Source organism: Leptonotus elevatus, chromosome 17, assembly GCF_054856555.1.
Source record: "Leptonotus elevatus isolate MCC_2025b chromosome 17, RoL_Lele_1.0, whole genome shotgun sequence".
Lineage (NCBI taxonomy): Eukaryota > Metazoa > Chordata > Actinopteri > Syngnathiformes > Syngnathidae > Leptonotus > Leptonotus elevatus.
In genome coordinates, this window is record NC_141255.1 from 12,932,903 (window position 1) to 12,953,377 (window position 20,475).

Below are 20,475 nucleotides of genomic sequence, written 5' to 3' on the forward strand. Positions count from 1 at the left end.
GACGGCGAGCGGGAAGGGACATACAGTACAGTTTCGCTTCTCGACTGGACAATAAGGAGCTGAGAAAAAGAGCGAGAGGAGCCTCAAGATTCTACAGATGTCCGAATGGGGAAGACCTTGATGAAGGCTCAGTGTCGACATCACCCGAGTCACGTACGTGCTTCACACGCCGCTTTTGCTATGTTGTCGCGGTGGTTGACAGTTCCGCGGCATGGGCTAGTCGGTGGCTAACGTTAGCATGCTGCTGACTGGAACCTGCCAATCCAGCCAACCGGCGTCCCTGCGCTATTTCCCCCGATATTTGACGCTTATTGCCGGCGAAAAACGCCGAACTGCGGAACAAAAGACGCAAAACATGTTGAACGGGTGTTCTCTGGTTGCTGAAAGCTGGTTGCAGCCGGTTTGAAATGTCCGCATCTCCCTTAAAACACCGCAATCCTTTCTGTCGCCACAAAGACGCACGAGCAGCTGTTGCGACATTTTCGATCAACGCTTATTTCTCACCTTTTTTTTTTAAACACTTTGCTCTAGTATAGTATTTGCGGTTTCTAACTCCACTTCAACGCAGGATTATTAAAATAAGCGTTTCAAGTGTCTTATTTCGCGTTACTCATTAATTAGACTATTCGTACACATTCATTAAGAGGTTTGTCAATGTGTAATTTATTACACCAACATTGGTATTTTACGTTTGGATGAACATTCCATTCAACGCCACCAATGCAGTCGCACGCTCGATATACTGTAGGTACAGTAGTGTCTCACATCTACACAGGTGATCGCTCATCCTGATCATTTAATGCACTTACACTTGACATTTAAGTTAGGGCTATATTGAAGTAGGTACCATGAAATTTGACAATGTACAAATCTAAAGACGATTATGTAGCAAAAAGGAGCACGCGCCATTGAAAGTGTTGCCAAGATAAGTTTAGATGAAAATAAAAGCAAGCGTGAGCCTAATCATTGGAATTGTGACGTCATGTTCTTGTATTCACTGGAAGAAAAAGTTTAATTTTCATTCATGTAAGCACTGTGTTTTCATTAGGAGCAGTGGAAATTAATGCGCCTGCTGCAGGTTTTTTTTTCCAGGGTAAAATGCCAAGCAAGGTTTGTCAGGACCCCACCCCCCCACCCCCACATCCTTCCTCCCTCCCTCCCTCCCACAGCTGTTTTCTTTCCCAAAACAAGACAAAGAAAAGTGACAGAGGAGTAAAAGGCATCCATCCACTGCCGTTTCCTGTTTGGGAATGCCGCGTTGTGAAACAAGCCGCCTCCGTTCCCTCTCAGTCAGCAGCGACTGGTACAACCGGTTGGAGCCGCTTCTTTTGTCCGTCTTGAAGTAGACACTGGTTATTGTTTGACCTGGTTTCTGTCGATACCTTGGTGAGTCATTAGATGTGGTTGAGCATTTTGGGATCTAATAAATAGGTTCATTGGTTGAAGATCCAACAAATCAAAATCAGAGTTTTGGTTCCATGCTGTATAGGAACATGTTTGTTGATGTCAACATGTGCAAAGACTCACTTGTGGAGATACTGTCTTTGACCATTTTAGTGTTCCTGATTATTTTTGCAAGGGGGTAGGGGGTGGGGAATGGGGGGGGGGTAGCTAAAATGACACCAAGTGAAGCACTTGGGTATCTGACACGAGTCAAGAATTTAAGCACCCTCATTCGCATCAGTGGTTATCGGAGCCAGACTGCTGACCCAAAAAAGCATCTTCCCTTTGAATAGTCTGCTGGCATGGCCACTTTAGAGTGCCTCATTGTCGCTGCCTGACAATTTAAAAAACAAATTCAAATTTGGCAGGATTGTTAACCACTCTTTTCTGTAGCGTGTCAAATATATAAGACATTAATTTTGTAATTTTATTTTGCTGTGTAACAATTAATTAAACGGATCTATCATCAAATTAATCGATAAATATTTTAATAATCAATTAATCATTTGACCTTGTATCATGTTTAGTGTGGATGGTTGTTGCAACCAGTTCAGGGTGTACCCTGCCTACTGCCCAAAGCCAGCTGGGATAGGCTCCAGCACCCCCGCGACCCTTGTGAGGACAAGCGGTTAAGAAAATGGATGGATGGATAATGTCAACTTGTCCAAATCCTCACAATTTCTTCTCAAATATTCTAAGATTTTTGTTGTCCTCCATGAAAGGAGACTGATTACCTTTATGTTAAACACTTAATACACACAAAATAATTGACATTTTAATCACTTGCTAAAATAATTTTTAGTTGGCCTAATGTGTATATCTGAGGTCAGTTTTTCTCATACTTGCCTTCTGTCTTCCCCCTATTCTTGTTTGTTCTGCTCCAATCCCTCCAATTCTTGACCCTAAACCTTGCCCTGCTCCAGCAGTAAAGCGTTGCCAAAAACATACACCCGCACCAAATTGGTTTGAAGAAAAGTAGTGATCTCACATTTAATTAATTAATCCACAACTAATCGATGATCAAATTAATCAAATCCTGTTTTTATCAATAAATCATTTCAAGCCGTTGTTTAAGTTAAAATAGTCCATATCAGAATTTGAGCCTCTCAACAGTAAATACTCTCTGATTAATGCAGTCATCCATGAAAGCAGACATATTATCCTTTGTGTGTATCAAAATAAGATATTTGCAGAATTCTGCTTTTACTTTGGAAAACAATGATCAACAATTTCCCCTATTTTCTGACGTATGGACCAAACCAGTAATCAATTTATGAACAAAAAAAAAAGATTAGTCAGATGTTTGCGGCGTTATATGAATAATCTGTAATTTACATGTAGCTGAATCTGAAGCAACCTCAGAAGTGTATATCCAACTAGTAGGCATTCCTTTGCATGAATCAGTAGCCAAGAAGTAACACTCAGTTTCAAATAGGTTGCTGAATACAACATCACTCCCTCTCTAAGAACAATAATCGGTTAATAAACAGTAATCGTTTTTGTTTTTTAAAATCTTTTTTATGCAAAACATTTTAATCCGCTTATTTAATGAATCAATGGAATAATAAAATTTCCAAATATTAGATAGTGACATCCCTAAAGAAAACACCATCTGGATCCACCTGGCCTTTTCCTCACTTATGCTCGGTGGTGGCCAATCACATTGCCTCCATGGAGAATGGCGACTGGAAAAGAACTAATTATCCCGGCAGTCGTTACCTCACTTGCAAGTGTCAGCTAAACTCAGTTGGGTTCAGCTGCGCTCGCTAGCCTGTGAGCCGACCAGCCGCCCTCCCTTCCCTGGCCCCGGTCTTCCCGAAATCCCACCCCCACTCCTTTTCCCAGAGGGCTTCGCCATGACGACCGTGCGGTTCACCGTGACCCCCACCAAGGCGGAGGACCATCCCGGGCTGTCCGACACCTCGCCCGAAATCAGCTCCCGCTCCGGCAACCACGTGCGCTTTGGCTCCCGGGAAAGCGTCAGTCGGAGCGAGCCGCCTAGCGACGCGTCGGGAGGATGCGCGCCGCCGGCGGGAGGAGGCGGGACGGAAACGCCGGACTACAGTAACATGGAGCAAGGTGAGGAGAAAAGAATAATCCCCAAGTGTGAACTGGGTTTCTAATCTGAAATTTAAACTGGGATTTTAGGAGATGTGTCAATTGCTTGGCCAGGATTTTATTAGCTAACACAAAACCATTTCACATACAAGTCTATATTAAAGTCCAGAAATGACTTTCTTCAGGCACAGTTAACTTTAAAAGTACAGTGGACATAAATTGCCTTGTTGGCAAAGAGAGACATTTGAAGTTAGCCTCAAGATCTCCTTTTGTTTCCCTGACTCAGCGTTTGAGCCAAGAGTCAACAAAACCCGCCTCAGTCTGCTTGTGAGACAGTCAGCTGACACTTTCACTTCCGTATATATAAAGAACAACTTGTGCGTGTCCATACCAACAAGGCCACCCCACACTGTTTGTATATAATAATCTTCCCTAAGTAGGAATTGAGCCGCTTAATCCCATTGAGTTTCAAGCGTCCCCTCATGCGTCTCTCAGTCGGGAACAAAACCCTCGGAGTAACGTAGCCTAGCGTGACGCAAAGCCCCCACCCCAGGTGCGCTGACCTCAGCTGGAAGACGCCTGTCATTTGATCCGGTTTTGCTTTTGCAAGTCCCCCAGATGCACCTTTTACAGGATTCTTTTTAGACAGTAGAGGCAGTCCAATGAGTGACAGAACTGTTGTTTTTATTGTAAGCACAGAAAAAATACAAATCGGGCGAAGAACAGATATCCAGGAATGGTTGTTGATTGCACGTGTGCGTTGAACTATGTAGCAGCGGCTGAATATTAACCAGCATTGTGTTTACTTTCACACTTAGGCGCCAGGGTGATAGTAGCTAAGAATGTAAAGGTGGCTTCCAACTGTAGAAGGCCGTCATGAGCAAAACGGCAGCTCCCTACCATGCGTTCACGTCTGCTGTGTTGTATCTTGGCAGGGGATGGAAATTCCAAACTCTCCAGCGTGTACATCAACAACAGCCACGGCGTGGATGACGACGACTTCTACGACAGGAACTTGGCCTTGTTTGAGGTTTGTGCAAAAAGCCGTGCGGTCCGGTTCCTCAGGCCCCGAACGACGTCGTCTTCCCACTCCTCACAGGAGGAGATGGACACTCGACCCAAAGTGTCGTCTCTGCTCAGTCGGCTGGCAAACTACACCAACCTGATGCAGGGCGCCAAGGAGCACGAAGAGGCCGAGAGCAACAGTGAGAAGAAGAAGGCCAAGGTACTTGTTGAGAAATATTCAGAAAATGGAGACAAAAATGGTGTTAGCTACGTCTACCCACCGACGAGCAGCAATCGATCTGAAAAATATAAAAACAGCATTTGTTCCCGTAGAACTCTTGTGTTATCAAATAAAAGATAGAATATGGTACAAAAGAAATGTGTTTAAATGTTAACATTCTTCTTAGTAAGTCACAATGTCCCATGACTGGTGAGCTATTTTCAGAACAGACCCGATGGCAGTCAAGAAAAAGAGTACTTTTTAAAGTGTTGCCTCATGATTGATACTTGAGAAGTACTTGACACTAACGACACAGTTACTGGATAACAGTCTGGTCTCCGCACCCGAGTCCAGGTTGACATTTATTCTTTTAAGTGAGTGACGTCTTGCTGATAAGGAATCCACCAGCAGGAGATAAAACTGTTATCTATAAGAGTTTTGCAGAATTGCACGCCCGGATCTTACGTGGTCTGTTCTGGCCCTCCACAGTCACCGCGCATGGGGACCTTCATGGGCGTCTACCTGCCGTGTCTGCAGAACATTTTTGGCGTCATCTTGTTTCTGCGTTTGACCTGGGTGGTGGGGACCGCCGGCGTGTTGCAGGGCCTCTGCATCGTCCTGGTCTGCTGCTGCTGTGTGAGTGTCGCAGAGTGTCATAGAGTGGCCCGGGCAGCCTTCTCACCCGCCCGAAATCTTTTTGCCCCTCCAGACGATGCTGACTGCCATATCCATGAGCGCCATCGCCACCAATGGCGTGGTTCCAGGTATTCCTCCTACCCCAATATGCATGCTGCACACTGAGCAATTGATGCTTCCCTATAACGGGTTTTTTTTGGTCTAAATTTTGTCCCAGTTTTCATTCATCCGCTCAGAAAAAAAAGAGCAAGGTGCATTGACGTGTCAGGACAACTTCGATGTAACATTCTGAACCAAAGTTAGACCTTCAAAATAAAGGCACACTGTAGAAAAACACAGTTTCACTACACTTTCTTTGCCGTAGCACATTTAGTAGTTGCACTTAATGAACAAGCACAAAATACTTTGAGTGCGACTGCAAAATAATCTACCAAGTGGCCAAAGAAAATGTGGCGAAACTGGCATTATAATGGCTTGCTTTTAATTTGAAGACCTGATTTTTATCTTCCACATGCCATTAAAAGTCTTCACTAAAAGTGATGTTAAATATTCATTTATCTACTTTGCTAGTCATTTATGTTTACGTACAACTGTTTCCTGTATATAAAATGGTAGTTATTTTGTATAAAATGTATTTTTGTTCATATTGAAGGAACCAGTGTTCCAAACACAAACACGGGTTCCTTGAATATTTCTGGGTGTCTGGGATGGATGAACTGGATTCATTTTATTTCCTGTGGGAAATCCTGCTTTGGTTTTTGTTTGATTCGCTTTTAGTCAGACTTGCCATAAGTGTTATCTTTGCACCTGTATGTTAATTTTTCAATGTATCCCCCCACTACAGCTGGAGGTTCCTACTTTATGATCAGCCGCTCTCTAGGACCTGAGTTTGGGGGTGCGGTAGGTCTGTGCTTCTACCTGGGTACCACCTTCGCCGGAGCCATGTACATCCTCGGAGCCGTCGAGATCCTGCTGGTTAGTCGTTCATCTTTTCCGCTTGCAACATTGTTTGAGTCGTCGGTAGCAAGCCACACGCTCCCTTTCCTCCTCCCCCAGATGTACATCGCGCCTGAAGCGGCCATCTTTACTGCCAAGGGGCTGGAGGGCGAGAGTGCGGCCATGTTGAACAACATGCGCGTCTACGGCTCTGTCTGCCTCATCCTAATGTCCCTGCTAGTCTTTGTGGGTGTCAAGTACGTCAACAAGCTGGCCTCAGTCTTCCTGGCCTGCGTCATCGTCTCCATCGTCTCCATCTATGTGGGCGCGCTAGTGTCTGCTTTCAAGCCGCCCAATTTCACGTACGTGCGCCCATCGGGTCGCCTCCTTTTAATCATAATCTTTCTATTGGAAAATCAGGGAAGTACAAAATTGAACTGAATTCTGTCTCTTAATAGGGAGGTTAAGTGAATTCAATTTGAGATGATCTTGATTTAAGATTACCTTAATATATGTAACTTAATTTTAAATTTAGGGTTAGGTCAAAACTTAAGTTAAACTTTAACTTGACTTAAAGGTGAGGTCTTTAGTTTTCACTCAGAAATAAACACTTCTTAAACACTGGATGTATACACATGTAATCCTCCTCAATCAAACACCTCTGGGCTTCTGTTAATGTGTGGTGGTGAGCCTGTATTTTGCCATTTTGTTGTGTTTTGCCATGCGAGGGACGTTTGTGGACGGAAAGTCTATGTTTACCCCTCCAGCCAATCACAGAGCAGGGGGCGTGTTGCAGAAGGCAGGCACAATGTTGACGGGAAGGGGTGGGGGGGTTGAGCCATGGGAGGAGTCAGTTTTGAATTGGTTGTTTACAAACACAAACAAACTAAAGACCCCACCATTAAGCTTAAGTTAACTTGTAAGTTGATCTTAAGTTAATTTTAAATTTTAGCTTAAGTTAACTTTTTAAGTTTAACTTAGCTTTAAGTTTAAATAGTTCCAAAATCCACATAGAAATTTATTGGGAATTTACCACCAAAATGGCACATCATCTTTGCAGGGTATGTATGCTCGGAAACCGAACCATCAACGGCCACGACCTCGTCGACAACCAGTGTGCTAAAACCGTCCTGCTTTCGGCCGAGAGGGAGGTCGCCAACGAGACGCTTGGCGTAGGTGCGTTTTGATCTGCCCGTGCACAGTGGCTGAGGAAGAGCGCAAAGTTGACAAATTGTTGCAACTCCTTCCCAGCGGATGGCAACACCACGGCGCTTCCGACACCGGAGTTCGTCCTCAGTCCTGGTCCGAGCCTCGCTCCGGTGGAGAAGACCACGTACTTGTGGAGCCGCTTCTGCCAGAGCGCCGAGCTCAACGCCTCCTGTGACGACTACTTCGCCGCCAACAACTTCTCCAGCATCAAAGGCATCCCCGGTCTGGCCAGCGGTATCATCGCCGGTAACACACACACACGTTGGCAACCGTTTAGACGCGACAAGGCGTGACTTTCCTCCTTTTCGTCGCAGAGAACCTGTGGAGCTCGTACCTCGGCAAAGGAGACGTGGTGGAGAAAAGCTCCACGAACTCCTCCCATGAAGCGAGCTCGCCGTCCACACAGCAACCTTACGTTTTTGCTGACATCACCACCTCCTTCACCCTCCTGGTGGGAATCTTCTTCCCCTCTGTCACCGGTAAACATTTCTTCATTTTCAGGCACTGTAACTATAATAGCTTCCACGCAAGCATTTGTGAGGTGAGAAGTCACTGAGGCCTGAGAAAGGACACGGCTCGTTTTCTTTTTTCACTTGTAGAGTCCAAATAGTAGGGTTGTTCAATACTACTTTTTAAAAATGTAATTAAAATAAGACCCGTGTCGGCCTAATACGATACCTAATATCAGTGTTAAAGCGTTAAACGAGGGTTTTTCTGAAGCTTGTTTATTTTGAAGGGTTTCCCTGTCTTTCTCAGGAATCATGGCAGGTTCCAATCGATCAGGGGACCTGAAAGACGCCCAGCGTTCCATCCCCATCGGGACCATCCTGGCCATCCTCACCACCTCCTTTGTCTGTATCCTTCCAAGATCGCAATATAGTGGTGCCTCGAGATACGAGCTTAAATAAAAAACTTTGGGACACTTAACTTTTCACAATTGAAATTAATGGAAATTATAGGGATAAAAATAAAAGTTATATATTTTGTCTAGAATTAATTTGATAGCTTCATTATTTTTCATGTACAATTAATAACTTTTAAAAACACCTTGCTGCTTGCTGTCGAGTGACAATGACATCATGTGTGCACAGGCTCAGGTAACGACCAATCACGGCTCACCTGTTTTATGGCTTTGGTCATGTGACGTTCACAAACTGAGCCAGGACAAAATATTTACTTCTTATTGCTGAAAATGGCTAAATGAGTCAAGTACAATAGATGCTCGTTAGCGTTAGCATGAAACTAGCAGAAGCAAAGCTTAAAGTGGAAGTCAACCTTAAACATTTCTTGACCTCGCTAGTCTAAACATGACATTCTGTTTAATGTTAAATTTGTGGAATATGAGTCATGAAGCAAAATCCGGGCTCCCGCAACGACCAATCGCAGCTCACCTGTTTTCTGAAGCTGAGTTGTGATTGGTTGGCTGGATTTGGCTGCTTCACTCATATTCCACAAATGTAATATTAACCAGAATGTCATGTTTAGACAAGTACGTCACATATATTGTCAAGAATTTTTGGGGGGGTTGACTTCCCTTTTTAAGTAGTAAGTAATAATGTTTGAGTTGCCCATTGAAGGTTTGATGTTTCCCTGAGTTCCCTCCACCAGACCTAACCAGCATTGTTTTATTTGGAGCCTGCGTCGACGGCGTGGTCCTCAGAGACAAGTCGGTTCCACTCGTTACGTGCTTCTTGTGTGAAAGACAGATGTTCTATTTGATTTTTGTCGTTTCCCGCAGGTTTGGAGATTCAGTCAAAGGGAATTTGGTGGTGGGCACATTAGCTTGGCCCACCCCCTGGGTCATTGTAGTGGGCTCCTTCTTCTCCACGTGTGGCGCCGGCCTCCAGTCGCTGACGGGTGCGCCAAGACTTCTGCAGGCCATCGCCAAGGACAACATTGTCCCCTTCCTTCGGGTTGGAGCTGACGCTATCGGACGTATCAGAATGATGTCACGTAAATAAGTCAGTGTGCTGACGCGTGTTTGCTGGTGTACGTCAGGTGTTCGGGCTTGGCAAAGCCAACGGTGAGCCCACCTGGGCACTGCTGCTGACGGCCCTCATTGCTGAGATGGGCATCCTCATCGCGTCTCTGGACCTGGTGGCTCCCATCCTGACCATGTGAGACTCACGAGTGTCTCTCGTCTGACATCATTGGTCGCCAGAGCTGTCAATCATCTTCTCTGTCCAGGTTCTTCTTGATGTGCTACCTATTTGTCAACTTGGCCTGCGCCCTGCAGACACTCCTGAGAACACCCAACTGGAGGCCGCGCTTCTCCTACTACCACTGGTGCGTCCGCCGCCGCCGTTGCAATTGTACTCAGTCTCCCGCGCAGCTCACTGTGTTTATGCTTTTGTGTGTGTCAAGGACCTTGTCATTTTTGGGGATGACCATCTGCCTGGCGCTAATGTTCATCTCCTCGTGGTACTATGCAATCGTTGCCATCGTGATTGCAGGCATGATCTACAAGTACATCGAGTACCACGGGTATGTTGCCATGGTGATGATATGTGCTGTTCAGTTACCCGCGTTTTACAGCGGTACCTTGATATACCCCAACTTAAGAGTTCTTTTGGATATGCCTTGCCGATGCACTTTCAGACAAAAATACTTACAACGAGTAGACATTAACACTAAGCTAAACATGGTAATGGAAACATGTGTTAGGCCACGCCCCCTTAAAGGCACACCAACATGCTCATTTTCGCATTCTGTTATGTTTTTTTACTTCAATTTTACACTACAGTAATCCTCTGTAATAAATAAAATCAACAATATAGAAATACCCTAGTGAAATACTCCTTAGGTATATTTTTTTAATTGCATTTATGGCACTTAATTTTAAAATCTTTAAACGCAAATGATACAAGTACATTTAAACACAAATTTTGTACACTACAGTGTAACATCGGACCAATCTCTCTGTGTTTACAGTATGGTAAACAATCCATTTTTTCCAAACAAACAAAGATTAACCCAACATCTCGCAGTATACATTAATAACTACGCTCCAAGATTTCCATTTAAAATGAACCTAGTGTTGTTGCTTTCTGTAGTGTAAAAGCAGGATTACAGAGGATGAAATTGAATCATTTTCAAGAAAACGGCTTGCGTTCTTCCAAATATACACCGTCTCAGTTACCGGTAGTTGTGTGCCACCATTTAGTGGTCACGAATAGTAACACCCAAAATAGACAAGATGTAGAACAAGATAAGAGTTATTAATTGTATGAAAAGATCTGCAAAATAGCGGGATTCTGAATCCGCAATGGAGCAGGAGTTACTCCACACACAGCGTGTTTTTCTTCGTGCCACTGTTACTGTATAGTGCCACTAATTGAGTGGATATATTGTGGACTATGTGTGATTCAGAGCAGAGAAAGAGTGGGGAGATGGGATCCGCGGGCTTTCCCTCAGTGCCGCCCGTTACGCCCTCTTGAGATTGGAAGAAGGCCCTCCGCACACCAAGAACTGGAGGTACGGAAGTCTTAAGTGACGACAACAATGATGATTCCGGCCTCTGTTTTAAGACCTTGCTCCTGCAGGCCACAATTGCTGGTTTTACTCAAACTGGACGAAGACGCGCACGTCAAGTCTCCTCGCCTGCTGACCTTCGCCAGCCAGCTGAAGGCGGGAAAAGGCCTGACCATCGTAGGCACTGTGGTTTCCGGCAACTTCCTGCATAGCTACGGAGAGGCACTGGCGGCAGAACAAGTGAGTTCACATCATGCAGTTTTTGATTTCTTGACTTCATCCTCGATAGCGCTCTTTCGTTTCAGTCACGCAGCAACTTCACTGCCTGCCAATTACATACTGCATTGCACACAAGATTCTGCTCCTTCATCTTGTGCATGTCAGACCCTGAAGCTTCTGATGGACAAGGAGCGAGTGAAGGGATTTTGCCAGTGCATTGTCGCGCAGAAGGCGCGCGAAGGCATCAGTCACATGATCCAGTCCAGCGGCTTGGGTGGGATGAAGCCCAACACCGTGGTGATGGGATGGCCTCATGCATGGAGGCAGAGCGAGGATCCGCAGTCGTGGAAGACCTTCATCCGTAAGTCCCATTCCCCAGAGGTGGCAAGGAGAAGTACAGATACTTAAAAAAAAAAAAAAAGAGACTATGAGTTCTAGCCTCTCTCAATAAACAGCAAAAATAGATAAATAGCACGCTATAATATTGTACTGATACAATTAAATAAAGGAATTAAACGGTTTAAACAATTAACAATTGTGTGTTAGCATTATGCTAACTGGCTTTAAGACAAAGTTTTGTGGTTGTTTTAAATATACAGCATTTAAAAAGTACAGCAAAGTATTTGAATTCGGTTACGTTCCGCCATTGCCTTATGAATGAGTGACTTATGGCGCCGCCTGTCCTCTTACCAGACACGGTGCGCATCACCACAGCCGCTCACCTGGCTCTGCTGGTGCCCAAAAACATCTCCCTGTTCCCCAGCAACAGCGAGCCGTGCGCTGATGGCTACGTGGACGTGTGGTGGATCGTGCACGATGGCGGGATGCTGATGCTGCTGCCCTTCTTGCTGCGCCAGCACAAGGTCCCAGCCGGTCTTTTTTTCCTCTCTCTTTTCAAATTAGATGCTTCTCGCTGGCTAAGGTGAAAATAGTTGTAGATTTGTTTTTTTGGTTTAGAATTTTCATTTTCCAAATCAAGTTTTAATTAGTCAAGAGTTGGTTTGCTAGTGTATGTGTGTGTGTGTGGTTTTTTTGTGGTGCTTTAAGATCTGAGTTGAATTCACCTTACCGGTACTTGGAACTTATAAATCATGTCTCAAATCATCTGTCCCCATTGAAATGAATAGAACTGCCCCCTCAAAAAACAACTATTTTTGTAATGTTTTTTAAACAATGAAAATACTATTCTTTAATATTATTCTATATAAAAACAGACAGTAATAGCATAATTAATTTTAATGTAAACAATAAACAACTTTTGCTGAAGTAAATTGAATGTAAAGAATAAAACCACTTTTGCTTCATTTGCTCCCTGGCCACTTGGGGGCAGTATCATACAGACATACAGATAGTGGGGGCTACGGAAAGACACCCATTTGAATTGCATTGATACTCTGAAATACATATTTTCCTTGCCCCCCCACCCCACCCTAAAAAAAAGATTTTCCAATGTCAGTTTTTGAACTGTAACAACCTTGACGTGTTCCCCTCCAGGTGTGGCGCAAGTGCAGGATGCGCATCTTCACCGTGGCCCAGATGGAGGATAATTCCATCCAGATGAAGAAGGACCTGGCGACCTTCCTCTATCACTTACGCATCGAGGCCGAAGTGGAAGTTGTTGAGATGGTAGGCCTCTGCTGCTCTAACGTGTTCCGAGAGCATTGAGTAACGCCTCCTTGTGCCCACTCAGCACGACAGCGACATCAGTGCGTACACTTACGAGAGGACCCTGATGATGGAGCAAAGGTCCCAGATGCTCCGCCAGATGCGTCTCTCCAAATCAGACCGCGAGCGAGAGGTAAGGCCGCGCTACGTGGAATAATTCGAACCACCTGCCCGACTCCCAAAATGTTCCAATTCAAATGTTGGCTTCCTTTTCACCGCTGGATTTCCTCAGCGGGTACGCTGGAGTTTCGATGATGTGAGTAGCCAGCCATCAGCTATTCAAAGTAGATTGCACCTATGGAAGTATAGCAAACCGTTTGAGCTTGATATCCATGTGAAGGTCTATGCATTAGTATGTTGTCGTAAGAACAAGAGACAAAATCCCCTCGCCGTCGCTCCTAAGTGCTCTCGCTACAGTAAATGTGGGTTAGTCATGCTAGCCAGTGCGTGCTGTGCGTAGATGCGCGGGAGCCAACGCCGAGGCCGATAAATGACTCCGCCTGGTTTTTGTTTTATTGTGATCCAGGCTCAGTTGGTCAAAGACCGTAACTCCATGTTGCGACTGACCAGCATCGGCTCGGACGAGGATGACGACACAGACGGCGGCGAGCGGGAACGAGCGGCGGCCGGCGATGGCTCCTCGTCCGAGCGTCATCGCCGCGTTCAAATGACCTGGACCAAAGAGAAGGCGTCGCAGTACCGGGCCGCGCACTCTGGATGCTCCACGCCGGAAGGCTTCAGGGACATGCTCAGCATCCGGCCGTGAGTATTCACACGTTACTCCGCCACACCGGAATCCATAGCACCTATGCTGCATTCGAGGATGCTCGGAAATCTGAGTTATCCGAGTTGGTTTTTCCCAGTTCCGACCTGAAAGTGTTCGAGGCGAAAGTAAACAACCAAATTGTTTTTTATTTTGGTCGTTGAAACTTATTTTGACCTCCAGCAAACTTGTCTTCTTGCAATTTTCTTTTATTTATTGTATTTATCCTATTTCATAAGAATTTCATACAGTTCAGTAGTTCACCGTATAATTTCATGCCGGGAGAGAGCAGCATACTGTCACGTACGTTGTGTTACGTAGACTTATGTCAAATATTTATGGATGAAGAAAGTTATCTACTTTTATACTCAAGTAAATAGTGTTCTACCATTCATGGTCTGTGTTTTCTAAAGGGGTCGCCATTGTAGAGTGACGTCACATTGTAGTCCGTCGGTGAAGTCGGGGTACTTTTTTTTCCGACTTTCCGAGTTCAAGGGGGCGTTCCAGTACACAATTCCTGGTTTGATGTTGCAAAAGTCCGACTTCTGACCATCCTCGAATGCAGCATTATTCTCTAGTTTTTCAATTTATCTCCCTTCAGCGACCATTCCAACGTGAGGAGGATGCATACAGCCGTGAAACTGAACGAAGTTATCGTCAACAAATCCCACGATGCCAGAGTAGTCCTCCTCAACATGCCGGGACCGCCGAAGAACCCAGATGGAGATGAGAACTGTATCCTTAATCCTAAACCAGCACATGGACAAATGTTGTTTTTCTGGTCATCTGCACGGATACATTTGCATATCCTTGACTCACTGAGCAGACATGGAGTTCCTGGAGGTTCTAACAGAGGGTTTGGAGCGGGTTCTGCTGGTCCGAGGTGGAGGAAGTGAAGTCATCACCATCTACTCGTGATGAGCCATCTGCTTTGAACGCAGCTGCCAAGCTACTGGAAGTGAAAGAGGGGGGAGGTCATCTCATGCACGGGACCACTGAAACCAACCCCCGCTTGTCACTCGTCTTCACTGTCCGTTCATGACACGCGCACGCCTTCCCATTCCACAGACGTCAGGCTGCAAGAAGAAGAAAAATTAGCACCATGTTTTTGTGGAGTGTTTTCCTGCTGATGGTTGTCGTAAGATGTCAAGCGTCAGAGGCTGCCGTTACTCTGATGAGGCTCAGGGTTGAATTTTTGTCTTTTTTTTATTATCGAGATAAGATGTGTTTGTTCCAAATGTTGCAATTTTTTTTCTTGCTTTGCACTATGTTTCCAGAATAGTAAATTCAATGGTTTCCTATCTCCTCTCATTTTAAACTACAAGAGATCCCTCGTAGTTTTGCTGTGATGTAATTTCACAAACTCAATAATAATGTGCAGCTTCTTGACCGGCACCTCTCGAAATGTCACTTTCCTGTGTAACTGCAATACCTTCAATATTAGGAGAAAAGTCTCCGGGTTGGCCCTTGTCTGGGGTTTAGAAATGAGACAAGAAGAGGGCCATCCCAATGGAAATGACCAGTATGCATGTGTTTGTTTTAGAAATTATTAATTTACTCTTAAATTATTCATCTGCTGTTTGTGTGTGTGAGAATGAGAGCTTGTTGTGTGATGATGAGCTGTACATGAACTTTCTTCAAATGTGTTACAGTGCAGGGATTTTTTTCAAACATTATTTTATTGCCTGTACATAAAGACAGATTCCAAGATGTATCTTTTTTTTTATGACACAATTACTAAATGAGGCATAAAACTTGTTTGCTTGAACATTTTGGGAATAAAGTGATTTAGAAGAAACAAATGTTGCCCTTCAATAATTTTGTCTCCGGCCACTCCACCGGCAGTTTACATTTGTTCTTGTAACGTTACTTTGTGAAGGAGGAAACTGCATTCAAATATCTTCTAACTTTAGCATTATTTTATTAAATCTTTATTAATCAGAGATTGCCCTAAAATTATGACCTCATTTTTATTACTACTATCAGGCTGTCCTTCTACCTAATTTTTTTTCTCCATAATTTCTAGGGTTGGCAGAGGCGTTGAGGTCAGCCAGTTTGGCACCCTTAAGTAGTGCATCTCTGCTTTTTGCAAATGTGGTGTTGTTGGCTTCATCAAGCGTTATCTGTGAATCGGAATGGTTGGGATGAAAATCAAATCACAATAATCACAATAAAAGACTTAATAAAGAATAATAAAATGATAATATATGAAAGACATAAATGCAAGTCGTTCATAAAGAAAATAATATGACAGCTCAAATTGTGGAACATTTGGAGCGATCCCTGTCTCGTGTCAGTGACGTCATCCACGAGTCCGTCGCGCGCTATGTGCGCACTGCGCAGGAGCCGCCATCTTTCCGGCCGGCTTCCAGGAAAGGAACACGTTGCTCGGGAGAAGTTTCTCTCGAAATTTTACCTTTTCTTTTCTCGTCCTCCTTTTGTTCGTCCAAATTCGGATCCGCTGGACCTAAGTGGGGTGAGCCGGCGTCTTTATACCGCTACGTTAGAACCTAACGCAGGGAATTTGTTCAGGGAGGCACTTAGTGCGGTGACGAGCCAGCTGCTGTCAAAGATAACAAGCGAAGGCCGCACACCCAAGCTAAATGCTAAATGCTAAGGCCACAACAAGAACGCTGCACTGCACTACACGACACGACACGTTCATGTACATGTTCTCTACTCCAGTCTGAATTGTCACGGATTGATTCACACACACACACACGCGCATTTTAGTTGGCGTTGTTGCGATGCGTGCTGAACGTGGCGAGCATTTTCAATTATGGCGCATCTCCACAAGCAAAGTGAGCCTGGCTCCATCAAATGTCTTATTGGTACTCTTTTCATTATTAGCGTGTCAAGTAGGCCATCTTCACATCTAAGTTTGTCTTATTGTTTGTTTTATATGACGCACAGATGCATCTTTTACAGTAGTTTACATGCTTTTGTTTGAATCATTTTGTAGCCCCCTAAGATGTATTTATTTTTTTGTTAACTCCGTGTTATGTATTGCAGCACTTTTGCTTCCTAATGTCAATTTGGTGTCTTCATCTTGTCCTCAGCTCGGCGGGTCCCGGCCTCCATCATAGAAGTGACCCACCATGGCAGATAAAAACACCAGGATCGCCATTGTCAACCACGACAAATGCAAACCCAAGAAATGTCGGCAAGAATGCAAGAAGAGCTGCCCGGTGGTCCGCATGGGTGAGTCAGTAGGAAGGGGACGGGACTGGTATCCTGGTAAGGACGCTAACCAGCTTATGTCCGTCCACAGGGAAGCTGTGTATCGAGGTGACCCCGCAGAGTAAGATCGTGTGGATCTCTGAGTCACTTTGCATCGGATGCGGCATCTGCATCAAGGTACGAAACCAGCACTCCCTCCCCAATCTCCTCTGAGTGACACAGCGGTGTTGTTGCAGAAATGTCCATTTGGGGCTCTGTCCATCGTCAACCTGCCCAGTAACTTGGAGAAAGAAACCACACACAGATACTGCGCCAATTCCTTCAAACTGCACCGGTACGTGGAGAGCTCGGACTCCATTTGGCAAAGTTGCTTTGAACCGACTGCTGTTTCCGCGCAGGCTGCCCATTCCCAGACCGGGGGAGGTTTTGGGGCTGGTGGGGACCAACGGTATCGGCAAGTCCACGGCGCTTAAGATCCTGGCAGGCAAACAAAAACCCAACCTGGGCAAGTTTGATGTGAGTTCTCGCCCTGTCTGTCGCTCTCTCTTGCACACCGTGCATGAGATTTTCCAGAAATTTAAGTTTTGAATTTCATTTGCCACACACGTGCTCACACAGACAGGAAGTGAAGCCACAATGCTTTTACGTTCCAGAATCCTCCAGACTGGCAGGAGATCCTGACCTACTTTCGTGGCTCGGAGTTGCAGAATTACTTCACCAAAATCCTGGAGGACGACCTGCGTGCCATCGTCAAGCCGCAGTACGTGGACCAGATCCCCAAGACCGTTAAGGTAAAGATTGGCCAGCCGCTGTCCGGCATGGCGCGGCATCACTACAGGTCCGCTCGTGGTTTAATCGTCACTTTGTCCCCGCAGGGATCAGTTGGCTCCATCCTGAGCCGAAAAGATGACATGGACACGCAGGATCTGGTTTGCCGGCAGCTCGGTATGACCACCGAAGAGTCCAGCCCATAGTCCAGGAACTGATAGGACACATCGTGATTGGTTTTCTTGTTGCCGGGCAGATCTGAGTCACCTGCGCGAGAGGAACGTGGAGGACCTTTCAGGAGGAGAGCTGCAGAGGTTCGCCTGCGCCGTCGTCTGCATCCAGAGAGCCGACATGTAAGAAACGAGATGCCGTAGCCGCCGCCGCTCTCGCCGCCGTACTCACACGTGTGCTTCTCCTCCTGCAGTTTTATGTTTGATGAGCCGTCCAGTTATCTGGATGTCAAACAGAGGCTGAAGGCCGCCATCACCATCCGCTCGCTCATCACCCCAGACAGGTGCGTGCTAAGATTGGCTACATGTTGACCAATGGGAATGTCATCAAGTTAAAAACACGCAACCATAAAATGGTGGTGCGTTTTACGAGGCTGGAACAGACTGGCATTGGTTTCATTCATGCGTGCAGGTACATTATTGTGGTGGAACACGACTTGAGTGTGTTGGATTACTTGTCGGACTTCATCTGCTGCCTTTACGGCGTCCCGAGCGCCTACGGAGTGGTCACCATGCCCTTCAGCGTGCGAGAAGGTAAGCGCCCAGCCGTCCTTCTGAGTGCGCTAATGCTAACGTGACGAGCTGCCGTCACGGCCCTCAGGCATCAACATCTTCCTGGACGGTTACGTTCCCACGGAGAACCTGCGCTTCCGCGAGACCTCCCTAGTCTTCAAAGTAGCCGAGACGGCTAACGAGGAGGAAGTCAAGCGGCTTCGGCACTACCAGGTCAGTGCCAGCTTTGCGCTTGTCTTGCTTTTCTTCACATTTCCCGTTTGGAAAGCTAATTTGCGCTATCCGCCCGCCCACCGCTGTGTCTCGATAGTATCCTAACATGGCCAAAACCATGGGCGAGTTCACCCTGGAGATCAGGGCAGGAGAGTTCACCGACTCTGAGATCATGGTTATGCTGGGGGAGAACGGTACGCCACCAGGACCGCCACCACGTTACAACACAGCACTTGTGAGCATGACTTGTTGTGTATGCAGGCACAGGAAAGACCACCTTCATCAGGATGTTGGCCGGGGGGCTCAAACCGGATGGCGGAGGTGACCAAACTGTGTTTCACGCTAGTGTGTGAGACTTCACGCCCGCCCTGGTTATAACGTGTGCATTTGTGTTGGCAAGGTGACGTGCCCATCCTCAATGTGAGCTACAAGCCTCAGACCATCAGTCCGAAGTTCAAGGTGCGTACACGGTAGAGTTGGCTACTTGATTGCCATATTGCTGTAAACGCTCAATTCTGTGCATGTGTGTGTGGCGGCATTCCTCAGGGCAGCGTCCGTGCTCTTCTGCACGAAAAGATCCGAGACGCCTACACGCACCCTCAGTTCATCACGGATGTCATGAAGCCTATGCAGATCGAGAGCATCATCGACCAGGACGTAAGAAGGCCAAATGCCCAACCGTGACCCCGGTGCGAGTGACATGAGTTTCATATCTATCTATCTATCTATCGCGCCCCTCTCTCCCTCCATCAGGTCCAAAACCTTTCGGGTGGTGAACTGCAGAGAGTGGCGCTCACCTTGTGTTTGGGCAAACCGGCTGACGTCTACCTCATCGACGAACCCTCGGCCTACCTTGATTCCGAGCAGAGGTTGATGGCAGCCAGGGTTATCAAGAGGTACCTGAAAGCCTGTGTGTGCGTGCGTGTGTGTGTCACGTGTCTCACATGCGCATGCGTCGCAGGTACATCCTGCACGCCAAGAAGACGGCATTCGTGGTGGAGCACGACTTCATCATGGCCACGTACCTGGCGGACCGCGTCATCGTCTTCGACGGGATTCCCTCCAGACACACGGCCGCCAACACGTAAGAGCCGTCAACCGACTTCTTCACCCACGCGTCAATTTTCGCCGTTATTCGTCCCCATTTGGGTCGCGAGCAAGCAGCGGTTTCATGCGCTTCCTCCGGCAAGCATGCCAAGGAGAAGTGTTGACATGTTTGTGGTGCTTACTGGACATCCAAAGGTGTGTGTGTGTGTGTGTGTGTCAGTCCGCAGGGTCTCTTGGCCGGCATGAACCGCTTCCTGTCTCTGCTGGAGATCACATTCCGCAGAGATCCCAACAATTTTAGGCCACGCATCAACAAACACAATTCCATCAAGGTAGCCTCACGTCAATGTGTTGGCGCAAATTGTAACAGGCCCCTCACCCCCTTCCACAAACTATGACCACATGTCTTCTTCAATTTACAGGACACAGAACAGAAAAAGAGTGGGAACTACTTCTTTCTGGACGACTAGAACAACTCGTGGCGAGTGACCGTCTGTGACTTCCCGTTACAAGCACGACGACAATGATGGCAGAGAGTGAGCTGGGGAAAACGTGCAACGTCCATCTCATCATCATTACGTGGGAGCTGTCAGGGCTGCGTTAACATCCGCAACTGTTGTCAAATGTGCATAGTGGCAGCCTGGAGACTTCCAGTCATAACGACATCAATCAATAAATATGATGTTGACAACTAAAAAAAAGCAGACTGGCCAATTTGTTCAGGTCCTGGATGGATAGATAGATAGATGGATGGATGGATGAATGGTTGGCTGGCTGGCTGGCAAGAAAAAGCTGTGAACATTTAACCTAGACTGAATGACACCATCTAGTGGTGTTTGTTTGAATGACATTGAGATGACGAGAGCTTATGTCCGTTAGGTGCGTAACTTATTGAATTT

The 20,475-nt window shown here is 46.2% G+C and overlaps 2 protein-coding genes across 4 annotated transcripts; both read left to right on the forward strand.

Moving 5' to 3' along the window:
* The first annotated feature begins 6 nt into the window (after window positions 1–6).
* Window positions 7–15,421, forward strand: slc12a6 (solute carrier family 12 member 6). Of its 3 annotated transcripts, none has more exons than XM_086058610.1 (27): window positions 7–153; window positions 2,367–3,522; window positions 4,437–4,531; window positions 4,601–4,726; window positions 5,216–5,362; window positions 5,436–5,490; window positions 6,207–6,337; window positions 6,419–6,660; window positions 7,359–7,474; window positions 7,550–7,753; window positions 7,822–7,986; window positions 8,264–8,362; window positions 9,116–9,173; window positions 9,246–9,420; window positions 9,506–9,624; window positions 9,695–9,793; window positions 9,872–9,991; window positions 10,877–10,981; window positions 11,050–11,218; window positions 11,363–11,558; window positions 11,891–12,060; window positions 12,692–12,823; window positions 12,888–12,995; window positions 13,095–13,118; window positions 13,389–13,624; window positions 14,227–14,360; window positions 14,452–15,421. In XM_086058610.1, the coding sequence occupies exons 2-27, from the start codon at window positions 3,300–3,302 to the stop codon at window positions 14,541–14,543; spliced, it is 3,540 nt and encodes a 1,179-aa protein (XP_085914736.1). In that variant the 5' UTR covers window positions 7–153; window positions 2,367–3,299; the 3' UTR covers window positions 14,544–15,421. The 3 variants fall into 3 exon arrangements, with proteins under 3 accessions (XP_085914736.1, XP_085914734.1, XP_085914737.1); XM_086058608.1 differs by having other exon boundaries at window positions 2,370–3,522; XM_086058611.1 differs by lacking the exon at window positions 13,095–13,118 and having other exon boundaries at window positions 2,370–3,522.
* Window positions 15,422–15,953: 532 nt separating this feature from the next.
* On the forward strand, window positions 15,954–20,293 carry abce1 (ATP-binding cassette, sub-family E (OABP), member 1). Its single transcript, XM_086060136.1, has 19 exons — window positions 15,954–16,101; window positions 16,685–16,826; window positions 16,897–16,982; window positions 17,042–17,139; window positions 17,204–17,321; window positions 17,459–17,596; window positions 17,681–17,750; window positions 17,830–17,926; window positions 17,998–18,087; window positions 18,216–18,337; window positions 18,405–18,529; window positions 18,627–18,723; window positions 18,791–18,850; window positions 18,930–18,988; window positions 19,076–19,186; window positions 19,283–19,425; window positions 19,491–19,613; window positions 19,797–19,908; window positions 19,999–20,293. Exons 2-19 carry the CDS (start codon window positions 16,724–16,726, stop codon window positions 20,044–20,046), a joined length of 1,800 nt encoding a protein of 599 aa, XP_085916262.1. The 5' UTR covers window positions 15,954–16,101; window positions 16,685–16,723; the 3' UTR covers window positions 20,047–20,293.
* Window positions 20,294–20,475: the final 182 nt, after the last annotated feature.

Bases quoted from the DNA above. Each gene is read 5' to 3' on its own strand.
- slc12a6 (XM_086058610.1), top strand. From the start codon at position 3,300: ATGACGACCGTGCGGTTCACCGTGACCCCCACCAAGGCGGAGGACCAT. The intron at 6,661-7,358 runs GTACGTGCGCCC...TCATCTTTGCAG, and splicing joins TTCAAGCCGCCCAATTTCAC to GGTATGTATGCTCGGAAACC. The intron at 7,754-7,821 runs GTAACACACACA...TTTTCGTCGCAG, and splicing joins GGCCAGCGGTATCATCGCCG to AGAACCTGTGGAGCTCGTAC.
- abce1 (XM_086060136.1), top strand. From the start codon at position 16,724: ATGGCAGATAAAAACACCAGGATCGCCATTGTCAACCACGACAAATGC. The intron at 18,088-18,215 runs GTGCGTGCTAAG...TCATGCGTGCAG, and splicing joins TCGCTCATCACCCCAGACAG to GTACATTATTGTGGTGGAAC. The intron at 18,989-19,075 runs GTGCGTACACGG...GGCATTCCTCAG, and splicing joins CCATCAGTCCGAAGTTCAAG to GGCAGCGTCCGTGCTCTTCT.